The 24,892-nt window shown below is 43.8% G+C and overlaps 1 protein-coding gene across 1 annotated transcript in view; it reads left to right on the top strand.

Annotated features, from left to right (window-relative positions):
• Positions 1-24,355: 24,355 nt before the first annotated feature.
• The window catches only part of MYL10 (myosin light chain 10), a 24,798-nt gene continuing 24,261 nt past the window's right edge, over positions 24,356-24,892 (top strand). Inside the window, exon 1 of the mRNA XM_056506651.1 lies at positions 24,356-24,406. Within this exon, the coding sequence (XP_056362626.1) occupies positions 24,404-24,406 (3 nt within the window). The 5' untranslated portion in view covers positions 24,356-24,403. The remainder of the gene's footprint in view (positions 24,407-24,892) is intronic.

Consider the following 24,892-nt stretch of genomic DNA (forward strand, 5'->3'; position numbering starts at 1 on the left):
CTGCCTCTGGCCACACACCACACTGACCTTGTGAAAGCCTCAGGCTGGGTCCACTCTCAGCTACCAGCAGCAGTCCAAATGTTAAAGATCAGCACACAGGATAAATATTAACACAATTTCAGCAGTGACACACTGCCATGTGCTGATATTTTTTCCCTGGTCTGTAGCTGTCAGTGCTGTGGGCTGGTGTCAGCAGCTCTTCTCCATTTCACTAATGACAGCTGGAAACCTCCTCTATCAACAGGCTGGCTCAAGCCAGGACATGCTTGCCTTGCTGTCTCTGTACATTCAGCAATCTCTTCCTCCTGCCCAGAGTGTTTTGGAAGCTCACATACATCCTGGTGGGACACTGACTGCTGCTGGCTTAGTGATGAACAGATGTCAGGAGAAAAATGGTAACAGGAGAAAGCCTGGAAAAAGCATTTTCCATCAGAGGCACTAGAAAAGTGCAGGAGAGCCTTTCCTCAGGGTGTCCAACAGCAATCAGTACAATGTTGTTTAGGTCATTCTTCTACTGAGGTTCTATCAGGCAATAAGCATGGGAAGTTATTTTCCCATTAGAACATTGGAGCTTTTGTAGGTGACAATGTGGCCAACCCTGGACTGGAATTTCAATGCATTGAATCCTCTCTGAGAGAGGCCTAAAACTTCTGGGTAAGTACATTACCAGAAGAGATATCTGTACAGCATTCACAGAAAGTACTATGCATTTCAGAATACACTTGATTTTTAAGTAGTTCTTGAACTCCCAAGTGCTTAAATCACTTCTGAAAGTAGAATAGTGACTCTTGAGTCAGAAGCTTTTGAAGTATTATCCTCTGTGTTTTCCAGTTAGGTTCCTCTTCAAGCACTTGAGTGATTTTTAAAGGCACTGATCACCCACAGGTTGTGTTGCTGCTCCTGACAGTTGTGAGCAGTCAGCACCCCCAGAGAAGTTGAGAAATTTGGTGCCTCAGTTCATTTGCTTGGATTTTAAAACTGTGGCCTCTGCTTTTATTGACTTTTGAGACAGGTGAAGTTGATAAAGTGAGCAATATAAAAAGTGCAGCGGAGCATTAAAAAGCAGGAAAGATGATGAGAAGAGATTGTGGCTAAGATTAAAAGACAAGATTTCATTGGGATGTTTTCCTTATGCCAAGACTTCCTTTTTATTGCCTTTTTGTGGAGTTGCACTGAAAAAGCTGCATCCTGACTCTCCCACACTCCTGTATTTTATCACACTCAGTGATGCACATCCCTGTGAAAAGCACATTAAATATTTTTGTGGTTAAATGTCACCTGGCTTGGTGGAAGCAGAAGCCTCACATACAGAGCAGACACTGGCAGAGATGACAACCTCCAAAGGTCAGGGCAGGATGGAAAACCAATGTCTGCTTGTTTTATCTGCAAGGCCATGAGGAAAAGTTCCTGCCCTAGAAACCAGGCACCTCTGGTGGGATTAAAGAAGTCAACAAAACTCTGCTTCTTTAAAACTGGGAAATCACCTTTTGGAAAGATCACACCTCTGGGATTTCAGGAGGGCAGAAAACATCCTTAGGCTACAAATTCTTAATTTCTCTCCTCCACTCTGGCCATGCAGTCACATTCCCTGCCCACATTCTGTGCAGTGCTAAACTGTGAAAATGGATGGGACAGCTTCCCCCTGCCTTCCTCACACTGCTTATCTAGGAACTGTTCTCAGCTACATGGGAGGAGCAGAACAAATACTGAAAGGTTTTTCATCCCAACCAGGATTAAAGCAATTACTTCCTGTGCATGGCCAATTGTTTCAAGTGTCACTTAGAGGAGGTGTAGGAGCAATCAGGTCCGTTGGAGACCTGATACAATCTGTGGCTTGTCTTAGATTTTCACATAAAGATTAACTTGGAATGAAATCCTCATTTGTGTTTTATCAAAATTAGTTTGCTCTTTCATCATTTTAGGTCAAACTTTCTTTTTGCTTAGTACTTTTTCTAAATGCCCAAGTAGCAGTGGATGAGAGTCCTGTAACATAAATCTTTGGGCTCTTTCCTGTGTTTTACACCTGGCTGAAAACTTCAGCTCTTTAAATGAGAAAAGATGCTGTGGTTCCTCCCACTAAAGCTGGACATTGATCTCACTAACATCAGATTTACTCCTGTGAAATACCTTTCTCCAACCAGCACACTGCTGCAATGATGTGCCTTAAGGTGGAATCTATCTTTAGAGCAGACTTTTTCTTCATGAAGGAGAACCTTTTGCTGATATTCCTCACTTGCACAGTCTATTGATCATTAATTTATTGCATCTTTCTGTGGGACAGTGCTGAATGCTTGCTGGATTATAAGGTATTGAGTCACTGTTCATTACTGATTTATTGAAGCCTGTGGTGGGAACAGAACAAAACAATGCTAAGCCTGTTTGAAACTGAAGTCAAATGAATGTAAAGCATATGCTCAGTATTAAGTGCCTCTTTAAAACAGAAGGATGGATTTCATATCCTTAAGGATTTTGCCTTAAATCACAGGAGTCAAAATTCAGGGTTTGTTTCACTGAATCAGTCAGCTTGGTAGAAATGAGCTATTTCTGGTCTGCCAGTGATGGCACTTCCCCTGCAGACAGGCACTTGGGTGCTCCATCTCATCTGCTGCTTCCCTTGGTTAGTGCTGCAGTTCTTCATGCACCTTTCTGCCAGTTGCAGCTGGAATTGCCACTTCCTATTTGAGAGGAGATGGGGGAGCAAGCACAGTTTCTGGATTTTCTGTGGGTTTAGGCATCTTCATGACAGCTTTACTGAGCTTGCTCTTCCTGGCATTTCCTCCTTTTGAAGTCATTAAAACCAATTTCATATTTATAAATAAAGTGTCCTAATGCATCTAATATATGATGAGGTCTGGCTGCTGCCTGCTTTTCTTTTTAATGTTTACACCAGGTGCCTCTTGCTTTCAAGGAGCCAAGCAATGAATAAATTTAACAGATATTTCTTTTAATTAGCCCCCAAAGAGCTAGCAATGAAAAACACTATCAGAAACATTCTAGTGCTTTAGAAAATATAAGACTTCTTCACGAAGCCTCTACACAGAATTACAGAACAGCAATAAAATCATCACTTGCATGCAGAAATAGATTGTTTACACAGGGATCTCTTATGAACTGGCATTTATTATGATTAACTACTAATCACACAAACATGCATCTGAGCAGAGCCACTGAAATCAGTGGGACAGCTCTGCTGCCTGACATTAGGTACAGATATTAAAGTTGGTGGGATTAGAGCTCCATTTGTGTGTATCTCTAAGAGCTTTGCCTTCTCTCAGAAGGGGAAAGGAAAATTTATATTCCAGATTGGTGTAATTACTGTAGGACATGCAATATTGGCAAACTAGATTCTCTGAATGTCTGCAACATTTCCAAGTAGTTTAAGACAGAGGCTTAAGGCTGACAGTTTCTTATTCTGACTTACATTCTGCCCCCTCTGCTTTTGATTCTGCATTCAGAGCTGCCACAAGAATGTCAGCACTAAAATAAATATGCATTTATGTAGCACCTTTTTTTTTGAAGTTTTCTAAACATTTTACAGACAGCCCTTTATATTCACAGATCTCAAAGTATTTTAGAAATCTCTGTTAGTATTGTTTTCCTCCTTTTACTGAGGGAGCAATGGATGTGTTTCCAGGGGAGTGACTGATCCAGGAGCCAATGCTTTCAAATTAGCTAAATGAGAATTCTCCTACAAAAATGTTCTCCAAAAGGTCTCAATTGGATCTGAGGGAAAACATGAAGTTTTTATTTCCATCTTGCAGTGAGCTGGTGGTATAGGCAGGATAAACCTCACATGTGACAAGAGCTCAGAAAATTCCTCTCAACCAGACACACATCAATTGTGTCTACCTTATGGTTGGGATATTGGGAAGAAGATCCAAGAATCCTGGCTCCAAAGCTGTTTGTTGTAGGGAGATCATGGGGTTGAGGGATGTGCAATCTCTGCTCTTTCTCCCACAGGTCAGTTTTACACGTGGCTTTGGGGGAGACTGAATTTACACCCTGGAGTTTATTTTTTGTGTGTCTGGTTTATCTGGGTTGCAGCTGAATTGTCCCCAGGATGTCCAGGTGATAGAGCTGACTGTGTGCCTCCCAAAACATCCTCAAAACCTGGGGCACTGGGCAGGGGAGAGCAAGGAGCTGCACGTGGACCTGCAGGACCCAGCCTGCTGAGCCTGTGCTGATGCTCTGCTCTCAGGTGGCACACCCCAGGATCCACATCCTTCATCAAGGAGCCACAATCCCCAGCAAATGGAGTGTACAGGGTCACCCCATTGGATTGATCCAGTCTCTGAAACAGCCAGCTGAGGAAAAACCCTCCCTTGTCTCCCCCAGCACATGGAAATTCCTTCATTAGGCACCATTATAAAGCTACAGAAATATTCTCTTCCAGCAACATATTCCCCATGATGTTGTTGTGGGAAGTGCTTTAAAAGTGGCAATCAATTCTTCTTTGAAGCCATTAACAACCAAAAACGAGTGCAGGAGTGGGGGTGAGAGGGCTGGAAACAGGAGAAGATTTAAAGTGTATCTCTTACATGTGCTCCAGCAGAGAGCAGGGCAGAGATCCAATTGCTTTCTTACCCTTGGAATTTCTCTGTTGGTTTTAATAGTCTGATACCCCACTGACAAACTCCACACACACTCTGGGGTATGTTCTCAGCTTAATCCATGGGGATACATGTCTGTAATACTCATTAATGTCAGGGAGCCTTAGGAGGGACATAAATCTTTGCTCACTAAGATGGGAATCTAGACTCTGATGTTCACCATACAGCATCAGCTGCTGACTGAAGAATAAGAGGAATTCCAGCACCTAGAAAGTCTCCTTGAGAGTTCCTAGACTAAACAATCAATCCAGCCAAAAAAAATCAGGGATGAAATTTCTACTCCACACTTTTGGTTCAAAACAGCAGCTGTGATAGGGAGTGATGCATATCCAAGGGGCAGGCTCCTGCTCACACAGGAAGTCCAGGAAATCCCTGTGAATCCCCAGCCAGCTAGACAAGCTCTCTAGGTCCACCAGAAACCCTGAAAAATGGATAAGCAATGCATTTCTCAGTTAATTGTTAGTGCCATACAGCCCAGGAAGGCATCACACTATGCACATACATAAAGAGGAATTTTGGTGCCAAGAAATTAGAACTACTCTCCAGCAGACTTCTGATTTGTGATTTCTTTGGCACCAAGCCTAACACAAAATCACTGTGATTTCCAACTACAAATATTTTTGGAACCACCAGACCTGGTCCCATGTGTATGTTAAATGAAATGAATGTTCAAAATCCACAATAAAACTCCAGAGGGGAGACTCTGATTAGAATATTAACATTAATCTTAGGAAGTCACTAGGAACCATTCAAGCTATAATAATAAATTGCAATAAAGAAGGAATATAAGGGCTTTTTTTGCTGTCTGTTCAGTAAGCAGGTGTTACTGTGAACACTTTAATCTACACAGCACAGAAGTGAAGTGGCTGCCCTTAAATTTTCCAGTTGCATAAAATAAATAAATGACATTACCATAATATGTACAACAATCCCTCTTATAGGAGCTTAAGCAGCTCAGGGACTGGTGCAGATACTGAGATAACGTAATGCAGCTCCCCAGGATAAGACTGGAAAGTTTTCAAAAGCAATCCTTGTCTCCACAGCTCCAGAGGCAGGAGCAGGAGCCTGAGTTCACTCCCTGTTTGTGGTGAGAGCCACTTGCTGGTGACAGATTCCCTGGAATTCACCCTGGGATGTCACAGATGCCAGGACATGATGCTGACATGCAGCCCCAGCAAGGGGCTGAGCTGTGCTGTTCTGACTTTACCTGCACTGAACTTTGATGTTATTTGGATCCAGGCTGAAATGCTTGAATTTAAATCTCTGAAATGTTCCTTAGCAGCAGTGGTTCAATTGTCAAAATGAACTTTTGGTCACTTCCAAAAGCAGCAGTTAATCAGGACTGCTCAGCTCTGTCACCCATGTGATATGGATATAAATGTTCAGTGTTAAACCCTTGTGCTAGAGGCACCATCTCTAACATGGCAAGAAAACTCACTGGTTCTCAGTGTATAATCCTGGCCTGCAAAATTTAGGAATAAGAATGATCAGGAGGTGAACTGAACCAAACCAAACCAAATTGAACCAAATTGAACCAAACCAAACCAATTTGAACCAAACCAAATTGAACCAAACCAAATTGAACCAAACCAAACCAGACCAGATCAAACCAAACCAAACCAAATTGAACCAAACCAAATTGAACCAAACCAGACCAAACCAAACCAAACCAAACCTTTGACTTTGATTAGTGTTTTAGTTTTGGTGTTCTGAAATTTAAGTGGTGACAGAAAAAGTTTCTCATTATCATTAGAAAATTGGACTCAAGTGGGACTAGCACATGATTCATTGTATTTTCACAAATAGGTGGGAAATGAGGTGTACAGGAATTTCCTAATTCAGTAAAGTGCTGCTTTCCAGTCCAGGCACTGGCTCCTGGTGGTGAACATATTTCTTTTGTTGTGGAGAAGTCATTTTTCACACCTGGCTATTTTGTGATGTTCACTGTATTTCTGATGCAATTTAGATTCCAGGAAGTCTGGGACATCCCGAAGCAAATTCTGCTGTGCAGGATCTGTAGCTCAGCAGCAGCAGCAAGGAGCTGGAAGTGAACCCACACTGAGCTGGATCACTGATGGAATCTTTTGGGAGTCACTCAGAGCTCGTCAGGAAACAAACTCCAATCTGGAAATGCAAAGCATCAAGGCTCCTCAAGGAAGGTTTTTGATCACACAGATCAAGCAATTCACAAAGTACTGACCAAACTCTGGCTTTAGTGTGTTTAGAACTGACCAAACTCCTGAGAGGAGTTTTCTGTTTGCAGCCTTGCAGAGCAGCAAAATTGTCCTTCCAGGTATGACACTGCTCTATTAATAGTCTATGAAGTACTAGGAGCAAATGAAAGACACTTCAGATGACTCTTGAAAAATGAATCAGTATCTGCTCTGAAACTGGACCCCAAGTATGGAATAGGATGTATCTGTGAGAGATTATTTTGGGGCCATATGGTTTCTTACTCTGCTCCACACTCCTTTTCAGGAAGCTAACAAGTCCCAGCACCCTGCACTCACTGGAGAAGGATATGGGAATCTCCTGGGAGCAGACCTTGCTGGGCTGTTAGGAATTTTGTTCTTTCCTAACAGACAACTGTTCTGCTAATGCCTCCTGACCTGCCTTGGTGGAAAACACTTGTGCAGGGAGAAGCCCTTAGCTACCAATTCTTGTCTTCATCCTGCAAATAAGTTGCTGGCTTTTCTCTTCCCCACTCTGCTTTTATCTCCTGTCTGTCCTGTCTGACACATCTCTCTGCTGGCTGCTGGTGGGACAAGCCTGATTTGTTCAAGCCAACACATGTGCACAGTCTCCACCATTGTGTGGTCAGTTCTGAACTTACCTGTGGGTGTTTACTTTGGTGGCACGACCTGGTATTTTGCAGCTCTGTATTTTTTTTTCTCCTCCTTCCTTGATATTTTGTTCCCCTCAGCCAGGATAACTCTTGGTCAGAAGCTGCTGCATTTCTGCTTTGATCACCCAGAACTGTGTAGCCTCGGGTAACACTGTGCTGCTTCACACAGATGAAACAGCTACAAACCCTCTTAGAAGTGGGCTTTAAAAAGGGATACCAGTGAAATCAGATCCCTCTAGCTGGACAGCAGTCTGATAGCAGAACAAGGGCTGTTGTGGTATTTGGCAGCCAGACAGTCTTTATTGTTATTAGATGAAACAAAGCTTGTGATCTTTAGTCCTTGACCTTCACTGCAGCAGCACACTCTTAATCAGACCTTAATTTAACACCTAACATGGGCACAGAAAGGCCCAGCCTTGGGCTGCTGGTTTAATTACAAATAGCTGATATCATCCAAACCAATTTAACCTCATTGCTGTGTGCTGGGCAGGGGTGGGATTGCTCTTCAGACACAGCACAAAGCTCCCAGCAGGAACAAACAGCAATGGCCTGCTCAAAGTTTGGTGTGCTCACTTAAAAAAAAAAAGAATTACTCCTCTGGATACTTTGCAGGTGACATTATAACCTTTTTAGGGAGAGCTGGAATCAGCCTGATTCACTAAATCTGTTTGCCCTTTGTGCTTTCACTCTGGCATTTTAGGTATTTCTAATATTTAAAGACCAAGCCTCTTGCTGATGGAATTCTCCCATGCACATTCATGGGATCTGTAGCATCTGTGTAGCTGGGTAAGAAGTAATATTTATGTGTTTCATGATAAGATTTTCACATTTTGCTGCTGCTTTGTGCTCAGTTCTTCACAAACTGACACAATATTTATTTTTGACATTTAAATCTGAACAGTCATATTTTTACATGTTTTGACACAAAATTTGGTCTCTTTCTGAGTTAGTCTGGAAATCTGAAAACATCCAAAGTCTTCTTTCAGAAACAGGATTGTTTTGATTAATCAGGTTTCACTCAAATTTTTTTTTTCACCAAAACCACCATCAGCAAACCAAATGCACAACAAACATTGTAAATAGTCTGCAGCTTTTTAGTGAAATCCCAAATTTCCCATGAAGTCCCAGATAAATACACAAAGATTGTTGTGAGCATCACAGGTTTGCTTGAAAGAGATTGCCTTGAGTTTGCAAGAAGTGGAAGGCTACTCTGGCAGAGCACCTTAACAAAAATACTAATGAATAAAAATTATATAAAATATTAATGGACAGCAAGAGCTTGGTCTCTGGGATGTGGAAAACAGAGGTTCCACTGTCAGTGTTTGTCACTGGCTTGCTGAAGCTTAGCTTGAATCAAGTGAGTGTGGATTGCCTGACACCCTCAATAGGAAGCTCCTTATTCCACTCTGCAGACATGAAGGACTCCTCAAGATATAAAAATCGAGCCCCAAGATTTCAGGATGAAAGGAATTTAAAATCAAAACGAACCCAAAACCTCCAAGGGAAGTTGTGAATAAAATTTCTTCTGTTGCAGAGGATAGCAGGTCCTTGCCCATGGAAATGCTTTTGAGCTTTAAAGACCAGATCTGAGCATCTCTGGTGCTTTCAGGGGCAGTTTGGATGGGAGCAGCACTGGTGAGTACGTGTTGATCCCCACCAGCTTTGGAAGGGGATGAGGCCTTTGTGTGTTTAGTTCTCACTTTGGTTTCTGCATGGTGACTGCTGTGTAGTCATGTTCTGCTTCACTTTGCACAAACTTTCCATTGTAGCCCCCTTACACTGACTGAGCTTTGGCTGAGACAAAAGAGGGACTCATAGTGTCAGAGCCATGGTGGGGCAAGGTTTAATCTCCAGCTGATGTTGTACTTACCCAAAATCAATATGAACAGCAGGTTGTCACAGGAACTGGAAAGAGAATCTCTATGACAGGCTTATGCTTTTTTAAAAACTATTCCAGTTTATCTTGTGCAGCTCTTTTGTATAGGTAATTCTTTCTGTTGCAGGGTCTGCTGAATGTTCCCAGGCCTGGCTGGAGGATCAGTGTTGCTTTAAAACCTGAATAAACAGTTATACGCCCTGGTAGCTTCAGATCCAGTAGCCAGAACAAATGACATTTTGCATGAATTCTTCCAAGTGAATTGCTCTGTGACCACTGTAGGCTTTTGAGTTTTTGACTCATGGTATAGAACACTGTTAAAGCTTTTCTTGAAGAGCTCTGAAATGCCCTTCTGTCACCACCCCGATTGTTTCCCCAGTCAGTGCAGTGAGCTGGGAGCCCAGTATGGTTTCACTACCCCTGTGAGTTATGTTTTGACTTGGGGTTTGGACTTTTTTTGTGATTGAATGTTTTTACAGGGCTCCCTGTGACCTCATGCGAGGGCAATCGCTGTGTTGATGTGCAGGAATGTGGATGGGCCTGCAGAAATGTCAGGGTCTCCCATTAAGATGTTTCTTTCACCTCAGCAGGGGGACTGGGTTACTGGAGTGCTGTTACCCAGCACAATTGCCCTGATGTATTCCAGCAGCACGGTGTTAATGTGCCATTGCTTCTCGGGGTTTCAGCACCAAGGCATCACTTCTGTGCATTACAATAACATGGCAAGTGGGCTTCTGCTGTAGGAAAACAGCCTCTTGTGCCCTGGGGTAAAGGATACAATCAGCACTTTTCCCATTGTGCAGGGAGCAGGACAGGCTCACAGAGTCCTGGATGCAGGACAAACTCTCACAGTCCTGGATGCAGGAACTGCTCTGCAATTCCTGGTTGCAGGATGCACTCTCAGATTCCTGGATGCAGGAGCTGCTCTCAGAGTCCTGAATGCAGGACAAACTCTCACAGTCCTGGATGCAGGAACTGCTCTCCAATTCCTGGGTGAAGGACCTGCTCTCCAAGTCCTGGATACAGGAACTGAACTATTCACAGAGCCCTGGATGCAGGAACTGCTCTCAAAGTCCTGGATGAGGACCTGCTCTCAAAGTCCTGGATGCAGGACAAACTCTCACAGTCCTGGATGCAGGAACTGCTCTGCAATTCCTGGTTGCAGGATGCACTCTCAGAATCCTGGATGCAGGAACTCTCTCACAGTCCTGGATGCATGAGCTGCTCTCACAGTCCTGGATGCAGGAGCTGCTCTCAGAATCCTTGTTGCAGGACAAACTCTCACAGTCCTGATGCAGGAGCTGCTCCCCAGGTCCTGCAGAGCCTTTTTCACCTTTTCACTCTGAGGACTGGATCCCAGCTCAGTGGAAGCCAGCAGCACACTTCCATTGCTCTGGGACACCTCTGGAAGAAGCTGGGTCAGTGCTGCATTTCCCTCTTTCACAGTGCCCAAACATTTGCAATTACACTCCCAGAGTGCAGTAAATGTTCTGTAAGTGCTCTCACATATGTGCAGTGCAATGTGTGCACTCACAGAACATGTTTTTCTTTCTGTTGGCATTTGTCTGTGCCATCTGATGAATTTTTGCTCTACAAAGGCACCTAAAAGAGCAATTCTATTTTCCAGAAAGTCTTAAAAGTTCTCTTTATGAGCAGGTATTTGTTATGCTGGGGAATGAACTCCTGCAAAGAAAGCAAAGTTTCAGCTTTCTTGATAAAGAAAAGCAACACACCTTGTTCATATTTTTCCTGATATTTTTGTGATTCTTATCATGCTTAGTGTTCTTTGGTGTGGAGTTCCCAAAGCTGCATGATTAGAGAATCTTAGCTTGTGTGAAACTCAAAACAGGAATTTTTGAACTTTCATTGTTGTAGAGAACAGCTTGGGGAAAAAATGCATATGGAAAATAAATACTGGAATGCTAAAAAAAAAAAAAAGAACCCAAAGTCATGAGCCAAATTGATGCAATATTGTGGCAGAGAGACTAATTTAGTCCCAGGTTCTCACTGAAAACTGCTGCTTATTAAGAAAAAGAAAAGTACTTTTAGTTTTATTGCCTTAAGTATACTTAATCCAACAGCAAAACGTTTTTGCTTGTAAGATTTTTTCAATGTCACAAATATTACATCCTATATTAAAACATTCATTTTCATTAGGAGTGAATTTGATACATAATTAAATATTAGCCTTATTAGAGGTACTTGTATATCCATGTAGGTGTGTGGGTGTCAGTTTGTGTCCATGTCTTCTTATTTTGAGTTAATACTGGTATTTTCATGCCTGATTAAAGATTTTTGAATGCTTGAGCTTGGCAGCACTGAGCATCTGCCTTAATTGTGGGTACTAAGCATCTTTGAAATTCTCACCTAAATTTAAAATTTCGGCCATAAAAATATAATCCTGGACCAGACAAGCCACTTGCCAAATGCTGGGCTATAAATTACAGCCATTTCTTTTTATTACAGAGCTGTACAGTAAAAAAAATAAACCCCAAACACCTAAACCCACAAATCTAATTACACCAAATGTGCTCCTCGTTCAAAGCTGAGCTCTGAGCTCAGCCTAGCCCCAGATGGGCCGAATGGTTTAGCTGCAAACTAAACTTCTGTAAAAACAGGAGCTGAAATAGCAACACAACAGTAATGCTGTATTAGCCCTCTAGGGAAATATCTAAATAAGCACTGAAAGTAATGAAATACCATTTATAGCCTTTGTGTCATAAATGTATTATTTGTAAATAAAAGCAAAGAAAGTTCACTGTGGTAAACTGGCACAGCTCTGATCCCAGCTCTGCTCCCAGCTCTGTTCCAGGCTCTGCTCCCAACTCTGCTCTCAGTTCTGCTCCCAGTTCTATCCCCAGTTCTGCTCCCAGTTCTGTTCCCAGCTCTGATCCCAGTTTTGTTCCCAGTTCTGCTCCCAGTTCTATTCCCAACTGTGTTCCCAGTTCTGTTCCCAGCTCTTCTCCCTGTTATGTTCCCCAGTTCTATTCCCAGTTCTATCCCAGCTCTGTTCCCATCTTTGTTCCCAGCTCTGCTCCCAGTTCTGCTCCCAGCTCTGATTCCAGTTCTGCTCCCAGTTCTGTTCCCAGTTCTGTCCCCAGCTCTGTTCCCAGCTCTGATCCCAGCTCTGATCCCAGTTCTGTTCCCAGTTCTGTCCCCAGCTCTGTTCCCAGCTCTGCTCCCAGTTCTGATCCCAGCTCTGCTCCCAGCTCTGTTCCAGGCTCTGCTCCCAACTCTGCTCTCAGTTCTGCTCCCAGTTCTGTTCCCAGTTCTGTCCCCAGCTCTGTTCCCAGCTCTGTTCCCAACTCTGCTCCCAGCTCTGATCCCAGTTCTGTTCCCAGCTCTGATCCCAGTTTTGTTCCCAGTTCTGTTCCCAGCTCTGCTCCCAGCTCTGCAGGGCATCCCCTGGGATCAATCCAAGCTGGGAATGAAGGGATCAGGAGCAGCCCTGGGTGCTGGGCTCATCCCCAGCGTGGGCAGCAGTCCAGGGGGATCCTCTGCCCCTCTCCTGAGCCCTGCTGGGGTTCCCACCTGGAGCACTGCATCCAGCTCTGGGCTCCCAGCACAGGAAGGACCTGCTGGAGACCAGCCTCAAAAATACCCTGAGGGCTGAAAAACTTCACCTTTGAGGAAAGGCTGATGGAGTTGGGGTTTTTCCACCTGGAGAAGGCTCCAAGGAGACCTAATTGTGGCCTTTTGGTCCTTAAAGGGCACTTAGAAGAACGTTGGGGTAAAACCCTTCAGCAGGTCCTGTTGTGACCATGTAACACAAGGAGTGCTTTGTGTTCAGCAGTGCTTGAGGGAAGGGAGAAGAGATTTGACTTTCCTAGCACGGGAGGATGGAGCTGGGCACATTTGCATGTGTTTTGCATTTTCCTACCATGTCCCTACACTTCTGGAAGTTTAGCCCAGGAAGTTACATAAGAAAAATCAATTGTTATCGAATTTATACTCAGCATGTGAATCCTGTTCCAGGAGGCCTTTCAGAGAGGTCATCTCCATGCATGTGCTTGTTTTGGTTCATAACATGAGGCAGGAGTTGTGTCTTGTTTACTGACTATACCTGGCATAGCCACAGGCTAAATTTGCAAGAGAGAGGGAAAAAAAAAAATAGGTGGAGGCATTAATTGTTCATTACAAAGAGCAAAAAATTGTAACTAATCATGGCCCAGCACTGCTGCTAATGCAGAAACCTCCCTCCACCCCCCCAAACCATATGGGGGTTTAAAATGTAAATACAATTTGTAATTGAGAGCAGCATTTTATTACTTGCTTTTAAGAGGCACAGGATGCCTGTAACCCTCAATATGAAATTTCCGCTGGCTAGAAATAAATTCAGCCCCGTGTTTTGCTTTTATTCCCGCCTGGGAAAGGTAAGGGCTGGTCTGCAAGAGCTCAGGCTCTCACTCAACACCCAGGAGAAGTGGCTGGGAGCTGTGGTTTCAGGCACACACTGCTTTCCTCTCAAGCAAAATAAATCCTCTGAGATGCTGAGAGCTACCCCAGCCTGGGCTGGGCTCGGTGGGAGCTGCAGGCACGCAGCCCTTGCCTGGATCTGTTCCTTTCCAGCTGCCCAAAAGCAGCTTTCACTGCTGGCTGCTGTTATTTCTCTATCAGCCTTGCAGTAGCACCCCAGAAATGAGGTTGTGGGTTTGGGGTTTGTTGTATTGAGTCCACAACAAGGAAGGAGCTCCTGGCTGATTGAGTGCAGGGCAAGTGACAAGAAAAATACACAGAAAAAGGATGTGGGGCATTTTTCCTCTTCTGTGATATGGGAGATGTCACAAGGATATATGATTTATAGTTAGATCCCTTAGGGAACCAAACACTCAGGCTGTATTTGACTTAAATTAACCGTAGCAGGATTCCACTTCAAATTTTCAGGATTTTAGCAGGTTTGGGAATGCAAAGTTCTTATGTGGAGATGAAGGGCTTAGAATGGCACCACCAAAGGTGTAACTCATGGGTACCTCTGTCAGCCTGGAAATAATCCCCTCTCATTTCCTGTCCTTCTCTTTTCTGTCAGCTCCAGCTCTGGGAAGCAGGGTGAAAAAAAATCTTCATAAAGAGCACACTAATCCTGCCTGCAGCTCCTGCAGGACACTGGCAGGGAAAGGAGAAAAGGAACTTGTTCACATTTTGGCTGGAAGGACTGGTGACCTACACCTGTGCAGAAGTCAGCAATGCTTAGAAAATTAGAGTGAGGGTACAGGGTTAAAACAAAGATGGAGAAAAACCTCTGGATTTTGAGGTAAGCCATTACACCAGCCCACGTGCTGGTTGCTCACTTGTAAAAAGGACAGCTCAGGGCAAAGTGGACAGTTCCACAAGAACTACAGGGGAAGGTTTAGGAAACAATCCAACCATGGGTGCTCCTGGGCAGAAGAATTCACATCTCTGATAAAATTATTAGGGCTTATTTTTCAAGACGGTGAATCATGTCCCACAGTTCTAGGGAAAATACAGAAAATAATCAGAATAAAACTGAAAGTGAAATATGTACTGCTGTGAATGTACCAGGCTGCAATATTGCAAGTTTTGAGACCTTGTGAGGTGCCTCATGGCTCACAGGGTTTAACTCTCACATATTCTCCTCTGATAAAGCAGGACATTAATTGTAAGAGCAGAAAGGAAGGCAGCCATGCCAGTGCCTGCCACTTCAGTGACTACAAACTCATCCTGCTACTTCAAGGCTGAATTAATGTGTAGGACATAATAACAGCCATGCTGAGAGTGAAATATTCCCTCTCTCATTAGAAACCACTTCTGTTCTTGTTGAGCTGTATCCTCCCACCTTCATCTGCTCTGGGTTCCATCCAACATTATTTACAATAATTGTATCCACCTTCGCTGTTGGATTTCTCACAGGAATTGTGGCTAAGAGGGATAAAAGATGTCTACACACTCAGTGGCTTTTTCCTCAAACAAATCAGGAAGTCGAGCATGGATTACAACGAGAAAGAGCTACTTGAAGAGCTCTGGGGTGTATTTTTTTTAACCACTTAACGTTGCAGGACACCTCAACATCCTATCTTATACATGAGGAACTAAAATTGTACATTCTGTCAAGTAGATAAGTGAGTTGATTAAAAAATCCCTGAGTATCCAAGAGCTCCTACTGAAACCTCAGGATACATAACACATTCCTTGACCTAAAGACTGGAGTAAGGTGATGTAGGAGTAATTTACCCAGAGTTTGTCCTTTCTTCCATGTCACCTTCCTGGTAAGAAGCAGGCAAGCTGTCCAGGACAAGTGTGGAGTGATGACTGGATTTACTAAGGTAATTCTTTCCCCTCTATTAGCCTTGAATATTTCTCTGTTTCCTTATATAAAAAATAAAATGATAAATATCAAAAGCAGGATGACATGCAACTGATGCCTCCTTGCACAGGAACTCTCTGCATGTCACACTGACAAACACCAAAAATGCAAATGACCTCTCTCTCATCACTAACCCACATTTATCCACGTGGGTTTCTGCACAAGTGCACAGCTACAGTGGCTGAATGAGTGAAGAGGGGTCAGTCATACACAAACACATGAAACAAGAGATAAAAATAGGGTTTAAACACACTGTACATTTACCTGCATCACTGAAGTGGCCACTCAGCAGGCAAAAGAGTGTCTGGCTTAATGAGGTTAATGAAAACTGGATTTCCTTCTGCCTGGCATGTTTAAGAGCCTTAGGTTAGGAGTTCACAGAAGACTTGTCTGGGGGACTCTGTTTCTGTGCTCTCAATAGCTGATACATACATGGGATCAGTGAGTTCTGCATGGCATCCTTATGTCTGAAAGTGAGCACAGAGAATTTCCTGGGTTATTTTGCATTTTTCCTTTCAATACACAATGAGTTCAGTGCCTGTCATTGATAGGGGAGAATTGCTCCGTTCACATTCACTCCATTCACCATTAGAAAAGTAAAAACTTGAAAAAGGTGGCTATTTGTTAATTCTGCCTTCTGAGGAGTTTGTGAAGTTTTTGGCTCCCTGTGGGATGTTGTGCCTCTGCAGCCATTGCCATTATCTGTATTCCAATTGTGGGAATTTAGGCTGGGAGCCACAGTTATCCATGGTAAGCCTCTTCCAGCTTAGACTCCAAACATTTTTCCTTTCCCAGAGGAGACTTTCCTCAGTGCTTTGCTCTGCACTTTTTCAGTGAGGAGGGGCACGATGTCCACCCACAGCTGTGCTGAGCAGCACCATGGAAGTGCCTTTCCCAAATGATTTTGGGGACAGAGTGTGTGCTCAGTGTCCCCCCTTTGCAGGGACTGGCTCCAGCTGAGCCTGCAGCTGCCTCAGTGGAGCAGAGGAGCCAACAGCTCTTCTCTCCTGCCCTTGTCCTCAGCAAGGAGCAGCTTCCATCCCTGCTGAGGGCACAACAGATGGTTTTGGAGCAGTGTCACCACAACCTGAAACCCACTAGGGAAGGATGTTCCTTGATCTGTTTGCTTCTCCTTCTCTCAGGAGAGATTTTGGCTTCTAGAAGCCTTGGTCTTGTTTTCTACTGAAGGGGACAATGTGGGTCAAGTTTGTTTCTTACAGAAGTTCAACCCTCTGTGAATCAGAGGTTTGATCATTTCAGTTTTGTCTGTTCTCATGTTCTGGGCTTTAGGCTTTGGGATTTAGGGAGTCTCTGTATGGCCAGGATATTGAATTCATGCCTCAGGTTGCTTTTAAACCAAAAAGCTCAAGTTAAAGATATTTACTTCACAGACAAGGGAGGAAGTCTAGTTCCTCAAGGAGTAATTCAGCCCACCTGAGAGGCAATTATTACAATTTATTGTCATTTTTCAAACTTTGTGTCCTCTAAAACATGAGTTTTGGGGTGTGAAGTCCTGCTTTTGGGATACTTGTATGGAATAAATGGGAATATGCCAATGTGTCTGAGTGTGGCATTTGCATTTCCTCCTGTTTGAGTGACTGTAGTGTGTATTTTCAAACTAGCAGGGGATTTTGTGTAGCATTTCTGAGTACATTGGGGCTGGCTCACATGCATACATAACTAATGTCTGTGTGTTGAAGTGCCAGGAATATAAAATGGGTTAGCAAGGGAGCTGAGTGGAGCAGCAGGTCGAGACATGTCACAACAGGGTAATCCATCCAACAGAACAAGGATAGCTTGGGGGGTCCTAAGTTAAAAGAACCTGATTAGTCCCAGCTCAGAGCAAGGATTAGCACAGACTGGCACAGGCAGGAGCAAAGACACTCAGGGTGTCAGAACTGAGGGTTCTACCCAGAGCCACCAAAGAACTCAGGCAGGCAGTCAGACCCCAGTGAGTCACTGTGAGAGCTAAAGGTGCTGGAGCATCCTTGTGAATGTGTCTGGCTGTTTGCTGGTCCTTTATGGCAGGATGTCACCCCCTGTGACAAGTGAGCCTCCACTGCCAGGACAATCCTCCCTCCTGCACATTTCTCCTGCAGCAGGGGAGCCACAGCTTCCAGCACCATGCACAAGCTGATCTTCAAAGCTCCCCTCCAACCCAAACCATTCCATGACTCTGGGAATGCTGCAAAGGGTCCAGATTCTGTCCTCAGTCTCATGATTATCAGTCCCAAATAACCCCACCTTTTCTGAGAGGTGACAATAGGTTTATTCTGTTGTTTGTGATGTATGGCACCTTTCTCATGTGCTGTGCTCCTTTTCATAATTTTAAGCCAGCTTTAGGCATGTGGGTTGTTTTATTAGCACCAACAGGAGAGTTTGTCACTATGCCATGTGATGATTCCCCCATTGTGATTTTTAGAGAAGTGCCAAAGGATTGAATTAGGAACTTGTGACATTTGCAAAAAGTTGTTAAATGCCTTTGTGGCTCCTGGATTTACAGTTCCTGTGCTGGAGGGACAGGAACCATTACCATGAACATTACCATTACCATGTTCTACCTTCAACATCTGCAAAGCAATGCCAAGCTGCTACACCCATAATTTCCAAAGTGACTACTGCAGCTGGCATTTCCCCCTGCATTTAAATTCTTGAGTTGTCCCTCATTTGGCAATCCTTTTTCTAGTGTTTTATGGATGGTGTAGCCTAAAACCTGTGCTGTGCTCTGAGGTGGTGCTGCTGCCTGTGTCCTATTCCACTCTGGGTGTGTCTGCAGTGGAGCATCACTGGCTCCAAATCTCAGTGTGATGAAACCCAACCAACTCTGAGACTCATCTGCAATTAAACCACAAATACCTGCCACGAATTTAGTCACTGGGTCAATATTTAGCTGTTATTTTCTGTAAACAACAATGGATTTTGCTATGCTGAATTTTTTCTTAGAGGAGGTAGAACCTTCCATTGTAAGATTTCAGGTGAAGAGTTCCAATTGCTCACCCTGAAATTTTAGGAAGATCCATGCCATGTTGTAAACATTTGCAAAAATTATACATGTGTGTTGGTACAGACAGAAATTACAAATGCAGCAGATTAATTTAGAAAATAAGATCTCATCCTAGCAGAAAATGGCATAGTAGACCACATCAAAATCAAAATAAAAGACAGAAATATTCAGGTAAAATTTCTGAGAGGAAGAACCAATACTTGTTCAGTATGGCTGAGTATGTCACTGAGCAAGCCCTGCCTCAGTGGGCTGGGCCAGCCACCATCAGCATCATATTCATAATAACCACAACAGCAATGCTTAAAAATAGGTTCTAGATCAACCAGAACACATTGGTTTGAAACTGATATATAAAATTCTGTAGCCTGTGTTAGGAGAAGAGGCTGAGATGGTTTTTTTGATGGATTTGTCTGTAAAGTCTAGTGGAAAGTACACTGGGTTTCATTATAATCATCAGCTCGATTATTTTGGTTACTGTTGGGTCTGTTTTGGTTCTGCTGGATGGAACCATCACCAGAACAATCCATTTTCACCATTTTTGCCCAAGGCTTTCACAAATGAGGCTCATGCCTGCTTTTTCCACTGAGGATCTGGGCAGGAAAAAGTAGCCAGGGAATAAAAAGAAAGAATTAATGCAAAAGGCTGGGATTTTGCTGCTGTAGCCTTGTCTAGGACAGAGTTCCCACTGGGCCTATAGATGCAATTTTGTGCTGCTGCTCCCTGTCTGTGGAACAAGGAAGGAATAACAGCATGTTTCAACCTTGTGGCTGCATTGGGAAGATAGATTCAGCCTTGGTTTTGAAACACACATCTACTGTGGTAATTAGAACAATACAATAGCAAATAAAAACAGGAAGAAGAAAAGTACCTAGGCCACAAAAGGATTTGTTTGATGTGCAGCAAATGAGGTATGGGACCACAGACTATGTGAAGAAGTTCAGAGAAATATTGAACAGCTGCTCTGCTCCCCAGTCCTGCAAAATGAAATGACATCCTGCAGGAAAAGCAGGGCAGGCTCCTGCACTGCCCAGGAGGGCAGAGCTGAGGCTACAGGGACTCACAATGTTGTCATTTTCCAACTTGATGGCTTTCCTAATGTAATTGCTCTTTATGTGTTGATTTTCTAGAGCCTGATTCTGGCTAGTGTAAATCAGGAGGAACACCCAGCAAATCCAACCAAGTGATCTCAGTGCAAAAATTTTGGGAGCCACAGCAGAATCAGGCTTGCTCAGCCTGTAACCTTCTCCTCCAAATTCTGCAAGAAGTGCCCCATGCAGGAATGGCAAGTAGGTATCAGGTGAAAACACAAAACACTGACAACTGTGCATTTCTCAGTAGCCACATCGTATTATGTCATTGATGTCAGGTTGAGTTATATTAGTCTGCTTTTCATTCTGTTGTGTTATGCCTTTGGACACAATGCAACACACTGTAAGTAACAGAAAGTGACCTCCAAGTATAAAAGAGTACACAGTTTTTGTCAGATTAGATAGTGGCAATGAATTCTCAGAGAGGGAGGGGTAGCTCAGAGCAGGGGGTTTGTATTCAGTGTCCTGTACAACAAATGCACAGAACTTAATGAACAGTTACAGCAGCCCTGGCTGCTTCCAAAATGGTGTTTGTGTCTCTGCTCAACACAACGAGGTTCACAGTGGGATTTGCACTGTTTAATTTATTTAAAATTCTGCAGAGCTGTCTGTAATAGCTTCTTTTCTGTACCTGTACTGCAGGAGCTCTGTAAACATGGTGAACATGAGACTCACTTCCCTGAGATTTGCTTTGTCCAGGCTCCAAAATACAGTATTGAGAGCAGACCTCCTGAGCAGCACAGGGTAACCTGTCCTCTGTATGAAGAATTTAATCAGCTGCTGAGAGAACAACTGTACAGAGAAAAGAGAAGGGCACCATCATGGCTCTTAAGGGAGCTCCTGATAATTTAAGGTGATTAAGGAAAAGTGGGTGGTTCAAGGCAAGTTGCTGATTTTCTCTGGAGGGTTTGAAACCCACCTTAGCTTGGTGGCTCTGCCTGGTTTTGCTGGAATTAGCTGATGTTCTCCCTTTTTTTGATGTTCTGCCTTGGTTTATACTCCTGACCCAGAGTTTGCTCAGCTCCAGGACTTGCACAGAAACTGGAGTCCCATGGTGTGAAGGATGGAATGCAGCTCTCCTAAAGGTCAGGGGATTGTTCCCACCTATTGGCAGGATGTTCCCAAGCCTGTAAAGTGCCACAGGTCTCTTCTTTTGAAGGCATCCACTCAAAGGCAGGCCAGGATTCTCTCTGTGAGCAGGAGCAGAGTCATGTTCTGGTATGAAGCTGGTCTCAAAACTTGCAATAGCCCCAATAGGTACAGAAGTATTTACCATACATTTCCTATAGAGCATATTCAGCATTTGTGGATTTTTTTTTTGGCTGCCAAAAAAGGCCACATTCCATTTGGCACAGCATCTGGTGTCCCACCTCCCCACAAGGACTGTCCCCAAGACCTGTCATCTGCCTTTTTATGTTGTGAATGTTGTACAGATCAGAAACATTCTCATGATCAGCCTCAAAGATGGAAATTGCAAAGGCACCTGAGTGTGTTTGATGTGGGCTTCCTAAGCAGTAATAGATATGGAATCTCACTTAAAAAGGTCTTTTAAGATTAAAATTTTACATTACTAACAGGAATAATGTGGAACATTTTGTGTGAAAATGCTGCACAGGTGAGCACTTAGGACAGCACAGGAAACCAGAATCCAATGTGTCACGTGCATTTCCTTTATCACTTCTCCATCTATAAATGTAGCAAAAATTATGATCTACCTAATTTCCAGGTACACACCATTCCTTTAAGGTGTGTATGGGATGCTGCCCTTGTTCATTAGGCCATTAAATGGCAGAGAATGAGCAGTGTGCAATAAACCAGCTCCTCCTTCCATCCTGCCAAGAGACCTGTGCAATCAGACCCCTGTGACACTGACACCCACAGTGCTCTGCAGGACTGCACAGCTCTGCCTTCAAGTATCATTTCATGGCATCAGAGAGGCCAGAATTAAACATGAAACATTCTGCTAATCCTTGCTAAGTTGACAAAGAAAGCTGTTACCCTGTGCTTGATCAGCTCCTAAAGAAAGCTGCTCCCCTTGGTAGGACACCAGACACAGAGACTCAGCCCTGGAAAATCTCACTGAGATTCACAGCCAGGCTGCATCTCAGGAGACTTCCTATTATTATTTTCTTTACTAATAAATCATTATGTTGTCTCCTTCACAGCACAGAGAGTTCAAAAAAACCTGTTCCTGTGACAATCTGATTCTCTGAAGGAGTGTCCTGTTCTGTTGAGTAATGTGAGAGGAAAATACAAAGTAGAAAGACAGATCAAAAAGGGGTAGCAGAAAGGGCCCTGGAGGCAGACTTAAGTTTGGTATTTAATATTTCAGGTAAAATATTCACTTAGCATCAATTATCTTGTTGGGCTCTTTTTTTATTTTTTAATTTTTTTTCCAAATGAAATTGCTTTCTGAATCAGCCAGCTCTCTAATTACCAGATTGAATGATTGAAATTTTTAGGGCAATTAAATTCAAGCCTTTCTTTTTCAGTCCTTATGTTATTCCCCCCTTCTCTCCCTCCCCTCTCCAGTCTGGAGCCTTTCTATAATTTGGAGGCAGTTGCAGAAGCAAGCAGACCTTTAAAGCCAAGATGTATGTCTCCCTTAATTCCTCTGTGGATTTGTTTCACAGACTAAGCAGAGAGGGCTCTGGTCTCCCAGGACATGTGCATTACAAGCACACAGCATTGTGTGGGTTTTATCCCAACCTGTCATGTCATTTAAAACCAGTTTGGGAGGATTCATTTAATATAGAAATTCTGTAAAAAGATAAAGATCAATGCAGAAAATACAGGCACTATTGGAAAATGTCTGCAGATCAAGCTACAAGACTAAGGACAAATTGATAATAACAATGATGATTGATGGTGCACTAGATAAGAGAAAACAAAACTCACAATAAAACAATACAAAAGTCTCTTAACAGAGTGCTAGGACAAACCCATGAAATTGCTGGGTGAAAGGATAAGGATTCTTCCAAGAAAGGACACAAAATTCCCAGGATGGAATCCCAGGCTCAGTGGGCTCAGTGACAAAGCTGCTGCTCCTTTGTCTCTCTGGTTGGGATTAGGGCACTGATCCTGCAGAACAAGTAACCACATTCTCACATGAAGGTTTCTGAGCTGTTCTGTGGATTTCAGTGGGACTTTTCGTCCCTAAATGTTAAGTGAATGCTCAACAGCTTTGATGAATCAGGATCTGACCCAGCGAACACAACACATCATTACCACAATGAACCTTGGAATTGTGCAGGATTTCCCTCAGAAACCTCACTCTGAGTTTTTCAGGTTTCCAGCCCCAGCCTAGGACACAAACCTGGGGCTGCTCTCCAGCAGGCACTTGCAGGCAGAGGGACTGAGGGATTTATTGTCATGCTCTATTACACTGGGAATTGGAATAATGTCACTAAGTCAGAACGATGAACACCAGGCTAACTTCCAACCTGCATCCACGGCAATTTCACTGAAGCCAGATGAGCTGTTATGCCTATTTATTACTTAATTATCCCTGTAGGTGTTTGAGGTGCCCACAACAGCTAAAGCAGTCCTTGCCCTGAGCAGCACGCAGTCAGATCTAAGATTAGAGATGACAGCACTGCAAGGGACTGGACCTGGAGAAAGAACAAGGTCCTTGTTCAACCAGAAACTGAAATGCACATCTGTCTCAAGGTTCAGTTAATTGGTGCAGCACTGCTGTGACTCAAGGCTGGGGTGACTGATGGACAGAAGAATTTCAGATGCAGGTTCCTGAAAACCTCCTGTTTCTGCTGAGTTGATGCTCCTGTATAGATACTCTGAGAGACACAGATCAGACCTTTAGGAACCATGATTTCATGCCAGTGGAATGATGCAATTTCACACTGGGTAATGTTCTGGCCCTCTGCAGTATTTCCAAAGGGCTGGAATGTGGATTAATGTCCGTGAGCATTCCCTGGGAGACACAGCCCCTGTGGCTCCTACGCTGCCTCCTGTCCCCTCTCCCTGCCACACTCATCACCACACATCTCCTTTTTCAGCCTTTCAAGTCCATGACTCTCCACCACTTTGCAGTATCTTGGGACATGGCCCTGGACTTCAGGCATGTTGATAGATTCAGGGAAAAGAGCCCTGCTCTCAGTCACTTTATTGCCCTCTGCAGAGCAGTGCTTTTCCACCTCCAGGTAGAGATGCAGCTCTGCAGAGCCTCAGATGTTTCTTGCTGGAGCCCTGAATGTCTGCACCAGGCTCTGGGGCTACTGAAGTGGCCAGGATTTATTGCTGGCTTCCCCAGCATTTTCTCAAGGAGTGTGTTTCCCTTCCTGCTTTTTGAGGATGCCATGTCCGCTTAAAATCTTCCAGTGCATGCCCTGTGTTCATTATTCAGCAGTACATGGGAAAACCCCTTCAGCTCTGGCTTGCTGTGAGTGCTGCACAATTGTATCCCCACTGCCTCCTCTACTTCTCTGCTGCATTATTTCTGTGAAAGCAAAAGCTGTGCATGGAACAGATGCTTGGAATGGTATTGGGATCCAATTACTGCCCTTTTCCAACCCTACATCTATTGTCTAAACTTGGAGCAGGCATATTTATTCCTTAGTGACACTATATAAAGAGACAATTGGCATTGTGCTTGCTGGCTGACTGGTTGGCAGAGAAGGGGTGGAAGGAGCAGCAGCACCATGGTAGGTTTTAACCTTCCCCATATCTGTTTATCTCTGTTTCTTTCTGACTCTAATGATTCAAACAGACAGGAACAATCCCACAGCATCCCATGAAATCTCACCTTAGGTTCACATCCAGAATGCAGATTCACCCCACAGAGTGAGCTGGGAGCTCCCAGGGACTCCTCTGCATGTGTTGAACAGATGAAGAAGGCAGGGAATGTAGATGAACATGCAGAAAGGAAGAGTTTGTGCAGCTCTGTCCCACATTCACACACCTGGCATGGCTGGTGTGAGACAGAATTAGGGTCTGCTGTGGTGTGATGGGGACTGAGGGAAAGGGATCGCTCTGGAACTGGGACTGTGTTGCTCTTGTGACTGTGGGGAGAAGTAGGAAGGACTGCAGAAATTTTTCTGTGTCTTGTCTTTGCCCTGCTCATTGTTGGCTTTTAGCCCTGGGACTCCACCAGCCACCTCACCTGATGTGATTCCAAGGAGCAAAGAACT

This window comes from Oenanthe melanoleuca, chromosome 19, assembly GCF_029582105.1.
Source record: "Oenanthe melanoleuca isolate GR-GAL-2019-014 chromosome 19, OMel1.0, whole genome shotgun sequence".
Taxonomy (NCBI): Eukaryota; Metazoa; Chordata; class Aves; order Passeriformes; family Muscicapidae; genus Oenanthe; species Oenanthe melanoleuca.